The 18120-nt window shown below is 47.9% G+C and overlaps 2 protein-coding genes across 6 annotated transcripts in view; one reads left to right on the forward strand and one right to left on the reverse strand.

Moving 5' to 3' along the window:
* The window catches only part of RNF214 (ring finger protein 214), a 66229-nt gene extending 57710 nt beyond the window's left edge, over positions 1-8519 (forward strand). For all 4 annotated transcript variants that reach the window (XM_002754461.6, XM_003734112.6, XM_002754460.6 and 1 more), the window contains exon 15: positions 1-8519. In XM_002754461.6, coding sequence (XP_002754507.1) covers positions 1-66 — 66 coding nt within the window. In that variant the 3' untranslated portion in view covers positions 67-8519.
* The window catches only part of BACE1 (beta-secretase 1), a 25410-nt gene continuing 9984 nt past the window's right edge, over positions 2695-18120 (reverse strand). Inside the window, exons 1-9 of one of the 2 annotated variants that reach the window (XM_054241635.2) lie at positions 12316-12411; positions 11697-11785; positions 10022-10238; positions 8813-8950; positions 7997-8131; positions 6736-6837; positions 5940-6089; positions 5526-5697; positions 2695-4839 (exon numbers count right to left, since the gene is read on the reverse strand). In XM_054241635.2, coding sequence (XP_054097610.1) covers positions 4598-4839; positions 5526-5697; positions 5940-6089; positions 6736-6837; positions 7997-8131; positions 8813-8950; positions 10022-10238; positions 11697-11785; positions 12316-12396 — 1326 coding nt within the window. In that variant the 5' untranslated portion in view covers positions 12397-12411 and the 3' untranslated portion in view covers positions 2695-4597. Of the gene's footprint in view, positions 4840-5525; positions 5698-5939; positions 6090-6735; positions 6838-7996; positions 8132-8812; positions 8951-10021; positions 10239-11696; positions 11786-12315; positions 12412-18120 lie in introns of those variants that run through there. The other variant, XM_002807276.5, reaches the window with a different exon arrangement.

Genomic DNA, 18120 nt, shown 5'->3' on the forward strand with positions numbered 1-18120 from the left:
TGTATCAAATTCTGGGCCCAGACCAACACAAATGACACTTGTCCCTTTTGTCCAACTCTTAAATGACGGACCTGACTGGGGAGGAAGAAGAGGAGAAACTGATGTGAACAGGAAGTGCGGGTTCAAGATTTCTAAAACTCTATATTTATACAGTGACATATACTCATGCCATGTACATTTTTATTATATAGGTAATGTGTGTATAGAAAGTCTGTATTCCAATGTTCGTAAATGAAAGTATGTATATTATGCAGAAACAGTCTGTTCCCCCTCATCTTGCAGTTCCTTTGGGGGATGCAGATTGTGGGGAAGATGATGCTTAGTTTGGCCTTGAAATTATGATATCCCTGCCCAGGGCTGTTTTCAAATAGAATATAAAAACCACCTAGGAAGCTGTTGTTGCTCTAAGGCCATCCTGCTTTGGTTTGGCTCAGCCTCTAGTCCATTTTCTTAAGGCTCATGTATGCTGATTTGAAGCCTGGTGCTCACCCACTGTCCAACCAGATGCCTTGCTTACAGAAGCCTCAGTATTGTTTTAGCCACTCTACTCCAAATGGATAAAATGAGACTCCGATTAAGGGAAAAAAAGTAACCCTGGTAGTTTGACTTCTTATCGAATATTTTACTATGTTAACACTCATTATTTATACAGACATTAGGTTTACAGAATATTCTGTTTTACATCACCAAAATTCACAGTCCGAGAATAACAACATAACCAGGTCCCAATCCCTTCATGCACCCCAGAAGCTTCTGTCCACCCTATTTTCTGGATAGAAATTAGCATGACCCACAGGTTTTTCCTGGGCCAAGCCTGCCTTTGCTGCCCCTGGCTTGGCTTCTAATCAGGCTCTGACAGGCCAACATTGTGGAGTCCTAACCCTTTCCCATTCACTTCTGGTCTCCTTGTCTAGCTAACTCCCTCCCCCCAAAGGTTAAGGCAGTTGGTTCACAACCAAGTTGTTTGGTGACCTTGGGTGAGCTCCAGACAGGCACTGGGGTGAGGAGATTCTGTGCAGAATTACTTATGGAATGATCTTGGGATGCTGGATTTTAATTTTTGAAGCAAGAAAGTTATGGGATACATATTTCCTGTCCTGGGAAAAATGGAGACCAAAGTGATATTAAGAAAGTGGTTTGGATTTCAAGTTTATAAATCACTTGCTCTGTAGGAAGCTATCAGGAATTAGATAATTTTCCACCTCTGCTTATTGTACTTCTTAATTTTAGGTTTTACACCTGGGAAAGCTGTGACTCTATTAGAGCTTTGAATCTTTTCTTGTCCTTTTATCTTTACTCCTACAGGGAATGGCCTCAGCTCCCTTCTCTTTTAGAATTAAACAAGTAAAAACTAAGAGTTTTTTTTTTTTTTTTTTTAATAACTGGCTCCAGGGAAAGGACATTATTATATTACTAACAGCTGAATTTTTTTTTTTTCCCCATTCTGGGACCTACTGGCAATATATGTCGGGGTAGCAAAGACTTTTCCTTTCAGACCCAACTAAATGATCTCTCTGCTTTTGATACTGTTTTCCTTCGTCTTTCATCCTTGCCTGTCTGCTCACAGATGGATTCTTTCTCAATTCTCTTGCTTCACTTGACCAGGTTTATTGACTAGCATCAGTTTAAGGAGCTGGACTTCCTGGGACCTCCTTGGCATCTTGTAGGGTGATTGGAGTGGCCCGAGTACTCAACTCTTCAGAGGTCAGGTGACCCACTTTCTTTGGTTAATGAAACGTTACTGCCTCCAGGTTAGTAGCTGTCATGAACAGGTGGCAAAATGGAAGACCAGTTCCATTGTTCTTTTCGTTTAGGGGATTCATTTTTTATCTTGTAATCTTTTTTTTTTTTTTTTTATTAGAGATGGGGTTTCTCCATGTTGGTCAGGCTGGTCTCAAACTCCTGACCTCACGTGATCCACCCACTTCAGCTTCCCAAAGTGCTGGGATTACAGGTGTGAGCCACCACGCCTGGACTTTTATCTTGTAATCTTAAGATTTCCTCTCCCCTCAACTTTACAGCAGCCTTGGGCCACCTGCCGTATTTTTCAGTATCCCCTGAAAATTTAGAAATTAGAAATAAGTGTAAAGCATATTTTTTATTTTCCAAAAACCTTTGAAGCCAAAGGAGTAAAAAGAGACAAAAGGAAGGGGTGGGGAGGGGCTAAACTGCTTCCCCTTAAATGCCCTGGAAAGCCCACTCTAGCAAGAGGATAAGTATTTTTGAGAGTTGCACATGGGAGCAAGGATCTCAGTGTTACTCTTTTTCTTGTTCAAGATCAGTCAGAAAGCAATATAAGTGTTGGCCACCCCTGTTCTCCCTTCTCCCTCTGTCCACTGGCCTGCAATAATAAAACCCATGCAGACCAATGGGAAAGGCCGCAAACACAGTGAGTGGAGAACGGGACGGTCATTTTTCAGAAGTAGAGTTTAAAAATAGAGGTGTATAATACATATTTTTAAAAGCAAGAAGCTGTTGGTAAGACTTTTTTTTTTTTTTACACTTAGAGTTTTGGGGTAGGAAGGAAATAACTGTAAAAAGAAAACAAAGTGCAAGTTTTCTTTAAAAAATAATAGGCTGATGGGACTTGCTATTGAAGGGGTTAAGTTTTATGCCCTGCAAAGGGCTGGGAAAAAGCCAGTTTTTCCCAACGTAGGTAGAAATTATAAAGCAGAATGTGGCATTTCACTTCATGGTAGCAGTTCTGGAAATTTATTTACAGAGGAAGTTCCAAGCTAGAAGCGGACAGTCTCCAGTCTTCCTGTCAGGCTCTGTAGTTATGGGGTGTTCCCAGTCAGCCAAAGCAGCACCAAGTGCAGTGGGAATGAAGAGAACCCAGGTAAAAAACTGACTCAGTATTCTTGTTTTATTGGTTTATGGCTTGCGGGCAGCTGGCTGAGGCCAGGAACTCTAGAGGCCCTCCTTGTATTTCCCTCTCCCTTATCAGGTAATTCTACACTTGGCAGGTCCCATACCTGGAAGCAGCATGTTGACCAGATAGGAGTAGGATGCAGTGGGTATACCAGGAAAGCCCCACTCTTCCCACTAACACTTGGTATTTTAGTTTACTATGCTAGAACTGATAAGGAGGTAATGAACTTGGTCCCCACTACCTAGCCCAAGAACCAGCCTGGGTACCCACGTACCGTTAGAAGTGGGGAGGGGAGAGCAGGATAGGAGAAAAAGATGGCCTTCATCAAGGAGCTCTTGTGGTAAAGGACATAAGGAAGTCCTGAGGCTGCCATCCTTTCTCCAGGCAGCCTTGATACTGAAGGCAATGATGTTAGAGCCAGAAAGCACTGTACTTCTCATACTCTTGGTATAATACTAGTGCCACTGTGTGATGCTTTAGTCAAATAAATGGAGGGGCCATTAAAGAGGGTAGGAAGGCAATGAAACCACTCTGTATTATGTACAGATCTTGCCACTTCTTACAGCGTAATAGGAAAAAATCGAGGCAGGAATTATAGGGCAACAGCTGTTGAATGAATCTTCAACATTATGCTTTTAAGGATTAGGTAGAAGAGGTCTCTTACCTATTCCTTTTAGCACCTCGTCTGCAAAGCTCTAGAGGAAGATTTGGGGGAAAGAGTGAACTTGTGACCAGGAAGACAGAGCCCAGCCCTGCTATATTCCAGTTGCTCTCCCCTAGGGCACCTGGAGCTTAGGGGGTTAGGATATTTCAGTGCTTCCTATCATATGTAGAATAAAGGGTTCAGGTAGAGACAAGTGAAACGAATATGGTAGAAATTCATGTGTTAAGTGGAACTTCTTAGTGGGCACTTCACTTAAGAGAGCTAAAAAGAGCTCTTTGGCTAGATAAGCCCTTCCCATCTCAGTTTTGGTCAGGCTGCAACCACAAAAAATAAAACATTGAAAACAACACCCATCTTATGAGATGGGATGCTATCTATCTTGGAGATGAGGTCTAAAACGGACTGGTGAGTGGTTGTGTTTCTGCCTTTCCTAGCTTTGATCCCACTATTCCCTGTCTTTGTGCTCCCTCTCCTTCTCTTTCCATCCGCCCCCATTTGTATAAATATTCAGTCTAGTTTTTTTTTAATTCAAGAGGCAATCTTTGCACCAATGTTAGGCTTGTTTATATAGTCCCTGTCTCTAAAGCAAACAGCAAACTGTGCATCCTGTCCTACTGACTTTGGCCAGCAAGGAAACAAGATTGGTCTCTTCTCTGCCAGGGTACCACAAGGACACATGCCAAGGTAGCCTGGGTGTGATGCCAGTACTCCTGAAACTAAGAAAAGAGGAATACTTTGGGTTGGAGAATTTAAAGGAATGGTGGACAAAGGTTCAGGGCTGAAGTTTCAAGCAGCAGAATTTCCCAACTTAAATTTGAGGTGACAAAGAGTATTCCCGCCACCAGAGTGCTTCTTTCTTCTCTTTTCTGTTTCCTATAGGTACAGTCCCTGGTACCCACCTTGCCAGCCTTTCTTCTCCATCAAGGCAGAGGCATTTGGTGGGTGGGGAGGGTCCTGAGGTGCTCTGGCCACAGGTGCCATCTGTGTCTCCTACTTGTGACCAAAGTGAACCACGGAGGTGTGGTCCAGGGGAATCTCTTATCTTCTGCCCATGGGCCTCTTCACTTCAGCAGGGAGATGTCATCAGCAAAGTCATCATGCTGCTGGCGCAGGCAGCGGAGGCAGCGCCACTGACACACCATGAGGCAGAGTGGCAGCATGAAGAGGGCGCAGATGGCAGCCATGACATAGGCTATGGTCATGAGGGTTGACTCATCTGTCTGTGGAATATTGTAGCCACAGTCTTCCATGTCCGGGGTGACAAAAGGGCCTTCCACCGCTGCCGTCCTGAACTCATCGTGCACTGGGGAGAGGGCAAATGTGAATGGACAGCTCTCGTGGTCATAGAGTAGTTTGGGTTATATAACAAAAAGAAATTCCTGATAGAGAGACCCTGAAATTAGCCCCTGCAGAATCTATTCAGTGTCCTTCCCAGGAGATATTTAGGAGCAGGCCGGGAAGCCAGCACCAGGTAGAAGCCAGTCTTCCCTTCCAAGTCACTGAGACCAGCAGCCCTTCCTTGTATACCCAGCTGATGGGAGTGATAACTAAAAGTCAGTAGTTCTGAGATGGCCAAAAGCCAGCCCCTTGACCAAAAGCCACACCTAGTAAACTTACTTTCTGCTGCTGAAATCCAACTGCAAAATCCTGCCACCTTTCTGAAGTAGCATTCAGCCTTGCCATGTGGCAGCTGACAGGGCCACCGTAGGCTCAGCCTGCTACCCTTGCATTAAGAGCTTCCCAAGGTACTCGGGCAGCTCTTGATGCTTGGTTTCCAGCAGAGGTTACCAATCCAGGCATTGGTCATTATGGCAGGCCGTACAAGAAAGGACAAGCATTGACACTAGCTTTTGCAGAATTGTTGACTTGGGTTTAAGGCAACTGTTATTACCCTCCCCTAAAGTGACAGGGACTCAGGTATGCTAACTGTTGGTTGACAAGGAAAATACAGAGAGACTGATCCCAAACCCTCAACCCTGTCACTCTCACCATGGCAAGCGCTGACAGCAAAGCCAATTCGTTTTCGGGCCCGATCAAAGACAACATAGAAGCCCTCCATGATAACAGCTCCCATAACAGTGCCCGTGGAAGACTGTGAGATGGCAAACTTGTAACAGTCATCTTGGGATGTAGCCACATCTTCCACTGGCCGCAGGTATTGCTAGGGGTAAGCAATCACAGGGTGAGTATCGTCTCTCTCCTTCACCCCACCTCTGCCTTCTAGGCACCTGTGCCCTTCCCTTTGCCATCCCTGAGCTCTGACGCATTGGGTTTTCTAAGACCCCGTTACCACTGGACACTACTCATCTGTCTTCCAAGTTCTGGCAAGCCATGCCTGTTCACTGTCTCCCAGTGTGTACTTTGCCCCTTTCTGAGATCCCTCTGACTCAGGCTGGGACATACCTGTGGAAGGATGGTGATGCGGAAGGACTGATTGGTAACCTCACCCATTAGGTAGAGTGAGATGACTGGGAAAATGTTCCAAGGGGTGGTGCCTGCTTGCCAACACACGAGCTGCTCTCCTAGCCAGAAACCATCGGGGAACTTCTCCGTCTGTGTTGGCAAGAAGGGGATAACAATGAAGAAAAGCCTCTTTATCATCTCGCCCCTCCCGTGTTCAGATATATTAACCAGGCCCTTTATTTGCTTTTCCAGTGACATATCCAAAGTGGGGAGGGGTCAACCAAAGGGTTAGAGAAAGAGAGTGGGAGTGTGATGTCAGACTTTTATACCAGGGTCATGTGTTAAGCAAAGTGACACCCATAAAAGGTTTTGTTTTTTTTTTTTTAAGCGGAGTCTCATTCTTTTGCCCAGGCTGGAGTACAGTCCTGATCTCAGCTCACTGCAACCTCCACCTCTGGGGTTCAAGTGATTGTCCTGTCTCAGCAACCACCACCCCAGTAGCAGGATTACAGGCGTGCACCACCACGCCCGGTCAATTTTTGTACTTCTAGTAGGGACAGGGTTCCACCATGTTAGTCAGGCTGTTCTTGAACTCCTGACCTCGTGATCTGCCTGCCTCAACCTCCCAAAGTGCTGCAGTTACAGGTGTGAGGCACTGCGCCCCACCAGGGGAAGAGTAAGAGCTCTGAGTAGAAGGGTCTAAGTACAGACATCTTGGCTCTTGCTGAAGAATGTGACTCACTGTCTCCCTCAGACACTGTACCACCTTTTTTACCCCCACCCTTAGTCCACTCACTGAGGAGGCTGCCTTGATGGATTTGACTGCAGCTTCAAACACTTTCTTGGGCAAACGAAGGTTGGTGGTGCCACTGTCTACAATGCTCTTGTCATAGTTGTACTAAGGGGGAGAAGAGAGAGTTAGAGTCAAAAGATTTTTGATGATGGGCTCTGGGCAGTAGGGAGTTACTGCTGAGGCCCTGGCTGGGCTGGCATCTTGGCTTTGGCACCTCCTAAGTCTACCTCCTTAGACAAGTTAACCTCTGTGCTTCAGTTTCTTCATCTCTAAAGTGAGGATAAAAATAGTACCTACCTCAAATGGTTATTGTAAGGGTTAAATAAATCAACAATTGAAAGCACCTAGAATTGTGCCCAACAGATGGAAGGCACACGGTATTTTTTTATTTTTTATTTTTTTTAGACACAGCTCTGTCAGCCAGGCTGGAGTGCAATGGTGTAATCTCAGCTCACTGCAACCTCTGCCTCCTGGGTTCAAACCATTGTCCTGCCTCAGTCTCCCAAGTAGCTGGGACTACAGATGCCCGCCACCACGTCTGGCTAATTTTTTTGTATTTTCAGTAGAGATGGGGTTTCACCATGTTGGCCAGGCTAGTCTCAAACTCCTGACCTCAAATGATCTGCCCGACTCAGCCTCCTAAAGTGCTGGTATTATTACATGCATGAGCCACTGCACCTGGCCGCTTTTAACTTTTCCTAGTACATTTATATCTCTTCTAATTTAATATACGTAAGAATCTAGGGAAGGAAGACATAAATGGTTTAGTCACCGTTTACTGAGTACTGCCAACCACAGAGATAAACACTATACATTATCTCTGATATTCTTAGAAAGTTATTTTTACCTGTTTTGCAGATAAGGAAACTGAAACACAGAATAGTAACCGGCCTAAAGGTACATAGGTAGTAGACATCAGAGCCAGATTCAGATCTGGTTCTCCCCGACTCCAAAGACACACTCTTCACTCTATCACCATGTCTTGCAAAAGACTTGCCCAAGGCTACAAAGCAAGGCAGTGACTAAAGTCCAAACATCATAACTAGTTCTGTGGGTTTTTTTTCCACTACCAGTCCCTAGGCCCCAAAACTTAGGTCCTGCTGTGTGACCATTAAGCCCCCGACTATTCTAGGCTCAACTTCGAACCCTTTTGGCAGGTCCTATTACCTCTGCCTCGTCCTCCCAGGAACTCGTAACTAGAGTCTTCCTTCACACTGTATTGCCTACCCGCTCACATTCCCTGGGTCCCCCTTGGTTGTATTACCTCCTTGCAGTCCATTTTCAGATCCTGTCCATTGATCTCCACTCGCACAATGATCACCTCATAATACCACTCCCGCCGGATGGGCGTATACCAGAGACTGCCTGTGTACAGTGAGTGGTCGATACCTCCAATGATCTAGGGAAAAAAAGGCAGGTGCACGTGTCCTGGCACAGAAGGACAGCGAGTCCCCCAAGGACCAAGCAATAAGATCAGTGATTTCTTGGGGTGGCAAGGTCTTCTACAGGTTACCCTTTTCATCTTCCTGCTTCTAATCAAATCATGCCCAAAGTGATTTCTAGTTTGTTAAATGTGTTCAGGAAAAATGACTTTCCAGGATTTTGAATTATTTGTTTCAGAATCGTACAGCCCTTTATATAAAGTTAATTTAAATCTAAACTGCCACAATAAATGTTGAATGAATGGTTATTTGTTACTATTACAACTTATATTTTCTCTGCTTATTGGAGAACAATTTACCATGTTCTAATTAATTAATAAATAGACAAACTCCTTATATCTCTGCCTTCTGACCATCAAAATGAATAATTTTCATTCAACAGGTCTTATTTTCATTTCCTTTGAAATTTTCCTAATTGCCTTCCTTTCCAAGTTTACCATAGATGCCTTGATTCCTTTCTGGAATAATGCAAAGAAGAAAAGATAGAAAAATAAAGTGAGGGTAAGGAATATAAAGAGGTTCCTCTTGATTCCAAGTACTGGAGCCAAAACTGTGGTGTAGCTTTCCGGGGGGTGGGGGCAGATGGCACCCATCTCTCCCCCAGTGCCAGGACTTCCCCTCTCTGAGAACCTACTCACCATGCTCCCTCCAACTGAGGCCAGCACTTCAGACTGGTTGAGGGGGAAGCCAGCACCACAGAGCTGCAGGGAGAAGAGGTTGGGAACGTGGGTCTGCTTTACCAGAGAGTCGAAGAAAGGCTCCAGGGAGTCGTCAGGCTTTGGCAGAAAGAGACAAGGAGTGAGTTCTCATATGGCCCTAAAGGACAGAGGCCAGCTGTCTAAACTTGAAGGCAAATTTGAAAGCTTGGGGGATGCTCTGTGGGAAAGACCATCTTAACACACTGAGATTTGACAGAGGGAGGATTAGCAAGAGCCTTGGCAATGCAAACAGGACAGTATTGATAGGTTCACAGATTTATAGATCTTTTTTTTTTCTTTTTTAAGACAGACTGTCACTCTTGTTGCCCAGGCTGGAGTGCAGTGATGTGATCTTGGCTCACTGCAACCTCCACCTCCAAGGTGCAGGTGATTCTCATGCCTTAGCCTCCCGAATAGCTAGGATTACAGACATATGCTAACACACCTGGCTAATTTTTGTGTTTTTAGTAGAGATGGGATTTCCACCTGCCTTGGCCTTCTGTAACACTGGGATTACAGACATGAGCTGCCACGCCCAGCCAAATTCATATATCTTTCATCCCCATATCCCTAACCTGCTTTAGATTTATGGGGGCCTTTATTAAAGATCTTAGAGTGGCCGGGTGCTGTGGCTCATGCCTGTAATCCCAGCACTTTGGGAGATGGAGGTGGGCGGATCACCTGAGGTCAGGAGTTCAAGACCAGCCTGGCTAACATGGTAAAACCCTGTTTCTACTAAAAATACAAAAAATTAGCCAGGCCTTGTGGCGGGTGCCTGTAATCCCAGCTACTTGGGAGGCTGAAGCAGGAGAGTCGCTTGAACCTGGGAGGCAGAGGTTTTGCAGTGACCCAAGATCATGCCATTGCACTCCAGCTAGGGCAACAAGAGCGAAACTCTATCTCAAAAAAAAAAAAAAAACTTAGACTACATAGAAACTGCAGCTTATTCTTGTACCCATCACAGCTTCTCTGACTCGAGTTCTGCCCTCTATAGGGCTAAAATTTAGACTCCCATCCTATAACACTGTTAAATAATCCTTTAAATTGATTGTTTCCCTCCTTTGGCTAATTCCCCTTCTCTCTCCTAATTCCTTCTGTGTAGTGTGCAGTGTGCAGACAGTGTGTAGGGCCAAGCCCTGTTCCTCTCACCCTGGCAATTTCAGCATAGGCCAGCCCCAGGATGCCTTCCCAGTTTGAGCCGTTGATGAAGAACTTGTCTGATTCAGTGATGGCAGCAATGTTGGCCCGCACAGTGACGTTGGGGCCATGGGGGATGCTTACCAGGTCAGTGCCCAGCTCCCCTTCCCACTTGCCCTGGGTGTAGGGCACATACACACCCTTCCGGAGGTCCCGGTATGTGCTGGACCTGTGGAAAGAAGGCAGAGATCTGTGGATGCCCACAACTCGTATAGGGTCTCAGTTAAACCTACTCCCAGTGCCACCTTATCTAATCTCAGGGGAATCCTAGAGTCTGCTTTCAGACTGCTCAGCAAAACATCCCTAGACCCATCACCCAGAACAGAGTGTAAAATGGCCTTGCAAATAGATGAAGGGAACTATTGCTGAGGCTCACTCTCCTGTCCCCATAGCTCATATTCCTAGATCTTGAGCTCAGGCTCTGTGAAGAACAAGCCTGGGCTTTGTGCATTGTGCCTGCTGCTGCTGCTGCTGCTGTAGGGACAGTTAGTGGGCATCTCTTCTGCCCTCTGGCTCTGTCAAGCTCCCAGAGAAAAGGAACCATTGACTCTCTTACTGCCTTGGGACCTAGTGGTACCATCTGAGTGGTAGAGAAAGTGCCAGGCAGGGTGAATGTGAAACCTCTACAGCAAGTTCTAGAGAAGGGATTTACACAAGCATCTCAGCAGAGCAGGTTGGTATTACACACCACTTCTGAAACGTGCTCAACATGTGGCAGCCCCACCTGTGTTTAATCACACCACCAACCAGGGCTTCCGTGTGCGGTGGGGGCAGTGATGGAAGTGGATGAGGACCTGGAATGAATGCCCTTTCACCGATCCTACCCGCACCCTCCTCCCTGACTGCTTCTTTTAGACAGGGACACTAAAGGAGGAAACAGGGAAGGTGGGTTTTGCCAGCTGCCTAGAAGTCCAAGGACAGGATTTAAGCCTCTACTCAGGTTTGCACACACACAGATGTCTCAGATGTTTGCTGTCCTTTCACGCCTTCCTCTTCCTGCTTTTATGCTAAGGAGGGTTCCAGATCATCCCTTACTGCCTCTTACCTTAAAGCCCACTTCAACCCCCCTTTCACCAGTAAGTGGAATCCAACTGGTGGCACTCTGGGTGGTGCACGGAGGACATCCTTAGCTTTCAGTTCCCTGATACTGGTCTAGGCAGAGGGGTTTATGGAAGATCCTTTCCTTCATGTCCTTGGACTATGCAAAGCCACCTGGAGTGGCCCTAGGTAAGAACACAGCAAGGGGAGCTATCACTGAGGCCTGTTCAGCTGGTATTGTCAGACAACTGAGACAGAGGGGATGCCGGTACTTCGTCTCCCCATTCTGGCAGAGAAAATGAGCCCCCTAAGATTGTTCTGTGAGCTCTGGGGCTGCTCTCCTTCCTTTCCCTCCCACAGGAGGCTGCCCTGTCTCAGTACTGGAACACTAGCTGCCTCTCAATTCACCTTTTCCCATTGTGTAGCTTCTCTAACCACCCCCTTTACCCTGTCCCTCCTGTCAGTCTTTTTTTCACCCTTCCCCTTCCCTAGTAAGAAGAAAGTATCTGAGGATCAAATCTTTCTCTCTGTACCCGTCCCTGACCTTTCTTGGCCTTGGAACCTCCCCGGGGTTCTCCCCAGGACTCACAGCTGCCTTTGGTAGTAGCGATGCAGGAAGGGGTGGGGGGCAGCGCCCACTGCAAAGTTACTGCTGCCTGTGTCCACCAGGATGTTGAGCTGTCAGAGAAAGGGGAGAGAAAAGAAGGTATAGACAGGAGACTTCAGACATACCACCTTCATTATCCCTCAGCCCCCAGCCGCAGCCTGCCCTTTGGAATGTCCAGGGTGAAGCTCCATGATGCAGGACTGATCCAGGCTGGCACCCGTTAGCACCATGACCACAGACAAGACCTGGGGTCCTGTGGTGCTGCAGGGGCCAAAGGAACACTTCCCCCTGCACCCTCTGAAGGTTTGCTGAAAAATCAACTGAAAAAAGCAGATTAGTAGAACTAACATGCATGGGAGTCATACAAAATACAAGACTCAAAGAAATAGCCAGATGGTTGATGATTTTATACCATCTTGATGTTACAGAAAGAATGGGGGATTGGGCCAGGTGCGGTGGCTCACACCTGTAATCCCAGCACTTTGGGAGACCAATGCAGGTGGATCACTTGAGGTCAGGAGATTGAGACCATCCTGGCCAACATGGTGAAACCTCGTCTTTACTAAAAATATAAAAATTAGCCAGGCGTGGTTGCATGCACCTGTAATCTCGGGAGGCTGAGAGGCAGGAGAATCGCTTGAACCAGGGAGTCGTAGGTTGCAGTGAGCTGAGATCTCGCCATTGCACTCCAGCCTGGTGACAGAGCAAGATTCCGTCTCAAAAAAAAAAAAAAAAAGAAAGAAAGAAAGAAAAGAAATGCTGTATCTGATTCAGTCTATGGAGTCATAACATTTTGCGTATCATCTCAGAGCCATGTTTAGTGTGTGTTCTCTCTTCCCATGTCTCTCTACCGTCACATCGCCCCTGCTCACTGTGTACCTGACTGATTCTGTGTTCAGATCCCCACTGCTCCTTTTCTGTTCTCCCAGGAAGCAGTCTGGCTTATCCCCTCCAGCCCAGAGAAGACCTATTCTAGGAACTGCACTGGTGAGGGGAGCTGTGAGGACCAAGATGGCACATCAGTGTCCATGTGTGTGGTTCTGTCCCTGTCACCAGAATGTGGTTCGCCTTCTGCCTCAGAGGTGACACAGACCTAGAATTCCTACCGTCCAAAATAGTGGGGAGTCAGGAGCCCCAGAAAATGTCCTGGTGAAAACTTATGTTGTCAGGGCCCTGGATTTGGCTAAGTGAAGATGGACAGGTGTCTTCTTGGTGTTCCCTGCTGTCCAGCTCTTTCTAGCATCACTTCTTTTTCTTTGAGATGGAGTTTTGCTTGCATCACCCAGGCTGGAGTGCAATGGCACAATCTTGGCTCACTGCAACCTCCGCCTCCCGGGTTCAAGTGATTCTCCTGCCTCAGCCTCCCAGGTAGCTGGACTACAGGTACCCACCATCACACTCAGCTAATTTTTGTGTTTTTAATAAAAACAGCATTTCACCAGGTTGGTCAGGCTGTTCTTGAACTCCTGACCTCAGGTGATCTGCCTGCCTTGGCTTCCCAAAGTGCTGGACGTGAGCCACTTTGCCCGGCCTCTAGCACCACTTCTACTTGGCCCTTTCCTCCTCCTTTGATGGCCTGACCCCACCCTCAGTCAGACCACAGCCATTTTTGAATGTCTACTATAGCCTCATAGGTAAAAAAAGAAAGGCGCTGTCCTCAGAAATATGGTAATTTGTAAACTGCAGCTTCCTCTTTTGCACACTTTCCATCACCTCAGCTTCTCTCCAACCCCAGGGGCCTTCATTTCTTCATTTCTTCTCTCCTCAGTCCAGCAAAATCACCCGACCTCGGCCGGGCACGGTGGCTCACGCCTGTAATCCTAGCACTTTGGGAGACCGAGGTGGGTGGATCACAAGGTCAAGAGATTGAGACCATCCTGGCCAACACGATGAAACCCCATCTTTACTAAAAATATAAAAATTAGTTGGGTGTGGTGGCATGTGCCTGTAGTCCCAGCTATTCGGGAGGCTGAGGCAAGAGAATTGCTTGAACCTGGGAGGCGGATGTTGCAGTGAGCCGAGATTGTGCCATTGCACTCCAGCCTAGCGAGAGAGCAAGACTCCATCTCAAAAAAAATCGGCTGGGCGCAGTGGCTCAAGCCTGTAATCCCAGCACTTTGGGAGGCCAAGGCGGGTGGGTCACAAGATCAAGAGATCGAGACCATCCTGGTCAAAATGGTGAAACCCCATCTCTACTAAAGATACAAAAAATTAGCTGGGCATGGTGGCACACGCCTGTAATTCTAGCTACTTGGGAGGCTGAGGCAGGAGAATTGCCTGAACCCAGGAGGCGGAGGTTGCGGTGAGCCGAGATCGCGCCATTGCTCTCCAGCCTGGGTAACAGGAACGAAACTCCATCTCAAAAAAAAAAAAAAAAAAATCAACTGACCTCAGTTTTGGTGCAGGCTCTGACCTTGTCATCTTGCTCAGGTCACTGTGCTTCTCTGGGCTTCAGTTTCATTCTCTCTGCCAGATCCTTCCGGGCTCCTTCCTGCTGTCAGTGGTGCCTCTGGCTGTGCTATGCCCTCCCCCAGTGCCTGCTTAGACTTCCTGGCTTCCTCACATCCCCAAAGACTCCTCTGACAGTCTCCCAGCCCTCAGACCCTGTCTCCTCCCTCCTTCCCAGTCCCCTACTCCTGGCCTGGTTTCCATTCCCCTCCCTGCCCCTCTTCCCCTACCTCTACCCACGGTCGGTCTCCCCGTCTCTGGGCAGCCACCAGCTCCAGATGCTGTGCTTTCAGAGAAAATCAATAGAGCTGGAGGCTGGTGGCTGCCCAGATTCAGATAAAATCAACCGGGTTAATGATTAAAAAGGCTTTTTACCCACCCTCTCCCCAGGAACCCTCTTCTCCATTCCCAGGACTCAGCTCCCAGCATGGGGACTGGCCACATATTACAGGCCCCCCTGCTGTCACTGGACCTCAAAGAAAGAGGACCTCCTTCACAACACAGTCCCTGTGGTCTGTGCAAGGGAGGGACCACCCGGCTAGTTCTATGAAAATATGGCTACTGCTTTACACTGGAGTGGCGCTTTGACCTGGGGGACCCTGCTGTCCCTGGCTTTTCCTACCTCCCTACTCCTCCCGACAGGATGAGGGATGGGAAGGAGCTCTCTGCAGGGTTCTCCCGCTCCAGCCTGGAGGCCCTGGGCACTCTTGCTGTCCTTCCAGCCCCAGCCTTTCCCTCTTCCACCTCAAAGGGGCCCAGGCCTAGCCCAGGAAGTATCAACACCCTCCACTTCCATCCCTCTCACCCACCCCAGTACCAGGATTTCAGGTCCCACTGCTCTCTGCCTCACCTCTCCACCTTCCAGGAAAAAAGAAAACCAGAATAAACGTTTGGGCTTCTTTCCAGAGCAAATGTCGGGCTGTCTGCCCTCTGCGGTGTGCTCCTGCCCCCGAGAAGTAATTTCTGGTCCTGTCCTTCAGCGCCTCTAATCCAAGCCCTTGCCAGTCCTGGGAGCCTTTCCTCACTCCTGCTCCATTCCAAGGGTGGGGGTGCTCTTACAGGGCAGGGGCCTGAGGCACTGCTCACTCATTATGAAACAGGATAGTTCAGGGCTGCTGGAGCAGTGGCAGCCAGGGAGGGGCTGCAGCCGAGCCCAGCAGCCGGATCTCCGGATCTCCGCTCGAGTCACAGGGGCCAAGGCATGGGGCTGCCCTCATCTCCCACAGCCAACCACACCAACCTGCCAGCGGCTGTCCCTCCCAGGCTCCACACGCACTGCCACCTGGGCTAGGGAGCCAACTCCCTCCTCCCTTCTCAGGCACCCATCTCTTCATTAGCCCTACTCCCTCACATAGATATAGTCACACCTGCCCCATCTCCACCAAATTTGAATTCTTCCTGTTGACATTTACAGACGCTCCTCTCTTCATTTAAAAAAACAAAAACAAAAAACTTCCTTAATCTCACATCCATCTCCAGCTCCCTCCTCTCCCTTCACAACCAAAGCTCTCAGCCAGGCTGTCTCCATTTCTTCACCTCCCACGTATTCCTCAACCCATTCTAAAACTGGGTTTCACCTCCATTCCTTCACTATAAAACAGCCCTTATTACAGTTACCGGTGATTTCATGTCACCAAACACTGAAGGTATTTTTCAAGTCAGCCTTCATCTTACTTGACTTCTCAGGTCCGATCTTCTCTGTCTCCTTGGCAGGCTCCTTTCTCAAGGCTTGGCCTTTGGCCTTCTTCCTCTCTAACAACCCTCTCCTGCTAAGCCATCTCAGCTAGATCCTGTTGACTCCTAAGCTCCTAACTCTAGCTCTTTCCTTTCCTTTGAGCTCCCGATGCACACGTCCAAGTACCTCAACGATACCTCAAGGGCTGGGCACAGGGGCTGACACCTGTAATCCCAGCACTTTGGGGGCCAAGGCAAGAGGATCACTTGAAGCCAGGAGTTCAAGACCGACCTCAGCAACATAACAAGACCCCCTCTACCCCCATATCTACAAAAAAATTTTAAAAATTAGCCAGGCATGGTGGCAGGCACCAGTGGTCCCAGCTACTCAGGAGGCTGAGGTGGAAGGATCGCTTGAGCACAGGAGTTTGAGGTTGGAGTGAAGCATGATTGTGTCACTGCCCTCCAGCCTGGCTGATAGAACAAGACCATCTAAAAAAAAAATGGTCAAATTCAGGAATTCAGGAAGTCCAAAGCTGACCCAATGCAGTCCTGCCCATCTGGTGGCCACCTTCCAGTGCTCCTTATACTAGTGGATGGCATCATCACCCACCTGTTCTGTAGTCAGCAGTATCAGAGATATCCTAACACCTTTCTCTTCTTCACCTCTCTGTCCAGTGCATCAACAAGTCCTGTCCAATTAAGCTCTTTACAAATCTCTTGAATGTATTCATTCCTTATTTCCTTGCTGCCCCTAGGCCAAGCTATCATCAGCTCACCCTGGAATATCATAACAGCTTCCCAGCTGCTTTTGGCACATACACTCTTGACCTGTCCACCCTGACCTGTTTTCTGCATTACAGCCAGAGTGATCTTTTCAAAGTGCAAATCTGCCTGTTGTCCTCCTATGTAAGCAGTTTTCCTTTGCTATTAAAAACACAAAGCTGGCCGGGTGTGGTGGCTCACACCTGTAACCCCAGCACTTTGGGAGTCCAAGGCAGACAGATCTCTTGAGGCGAGGAGTTTGGGACCAGCCTGGGCAACATGATGAAACCCCACTTCTACTAAAAATACAAAAATTACTCGGGCATGGTGGCAGGCACCTGTAATTCCAGCAGGAGGCTGAGGCAGGAGAATCGTTTGAGCCTGAAAGGTGGAGGTGCAGTGAGTCGAGACAGCACCACTGCACTTTAGCCTGGGTGACAGAGTGAGACTCCGTCTCAAAAAAAAAAAACAAACAAAAACCAAACAAACAAAAAACAGTGAAGCTTTAACATTTCCTACATGGTCCTTCGTGGTCCAGCCCTGCCTACATATCCAGTCCCTGTCCCATACTGTCCCAGGCCCTCTGCTGCCAGCCACACTGACCTCATCTCAGTTCCCCATACCAGCCATGGTCCCTCTGGTAAAGGCTGTTGCATCGGCCTCACTCTGCCTGGACCATCCTCCTCTCCACTTGCAGGTTTATCTACTTATCCCCTATGCATCCTGTCATCTGAGCTCAGGGGACTTCCTTAGGGAGACAGACCAGGTTATGTTATCTTATTTAAATGCTTCCAGGCCAGGTGCAGTGCCTCATGCCTGTAATCCCAGCACTTTTGGAGGCCAAAGTGGGCAGATCATTTGAGGTCAAGAGTTCAAGACCAGCCTTGCCAACATGGCGAAACCCTGTCTCTACTAAAAACACAAAAAAATGAGCCGGGTGTGGCGGCACATCCCTGTAACCCCAGCTACTCGGGTGGCTGACACACGAGAATCGCTTCAATCTGTAAGGCGAAGGCTGCAGTGAGCTGAGATTGCACCACTGCAACAGAGTGAGACCCTGTCTCAAAATAAAATAAAAGCTTCCATAGAACTTGTCAGTCTGTAACTACACACTGAATCTCACCTCCCCTCATACCGAATTAAATAAAAATTACTAAAGTGTTCTATTTTTTTTTTTTTTGAGACGGAGTTTCGCTGTTGTTACCTGGACTGGAGTGCAATGGCACGATCTCGGCTCACCGCAACCTACACCTTCTGGGTTCAAGCAATTCTCCTGCCTCAGCCTCCCGAGTAGCTGGGACTAACAGGCGTGCACCACCATGCCCAGCTAATTTTTGTATTTTTAGTAGAGACGTGCTCTCGTGATCCACCCGCCTCAGCCTCCCAAAGTGCTGGGATTATAGGCGTGAGCCACCGCGCCTGGCCTACTAAAGTGTTCTTAGTATTCTACTAAGATATCACAGTGCCTGGCAATATTTTTTGAATGAATGAATGGTTGAAGGAAAGAAAAGGTGAAAGA

This window comes from Callithrix jacchus, chromosome 10 (assembly GCF_049354715.1).
Source record: "Callithrix jacchus isolate 240 chromosome 10, calJac240_pri, whole genome shotgun sequence".
Taxonomy (NCBI): Eukaryota; Metazoa; Chordata; class Mammalia; order Primates; family Cebidae; genus Callithrix; species Callithrix jacchus.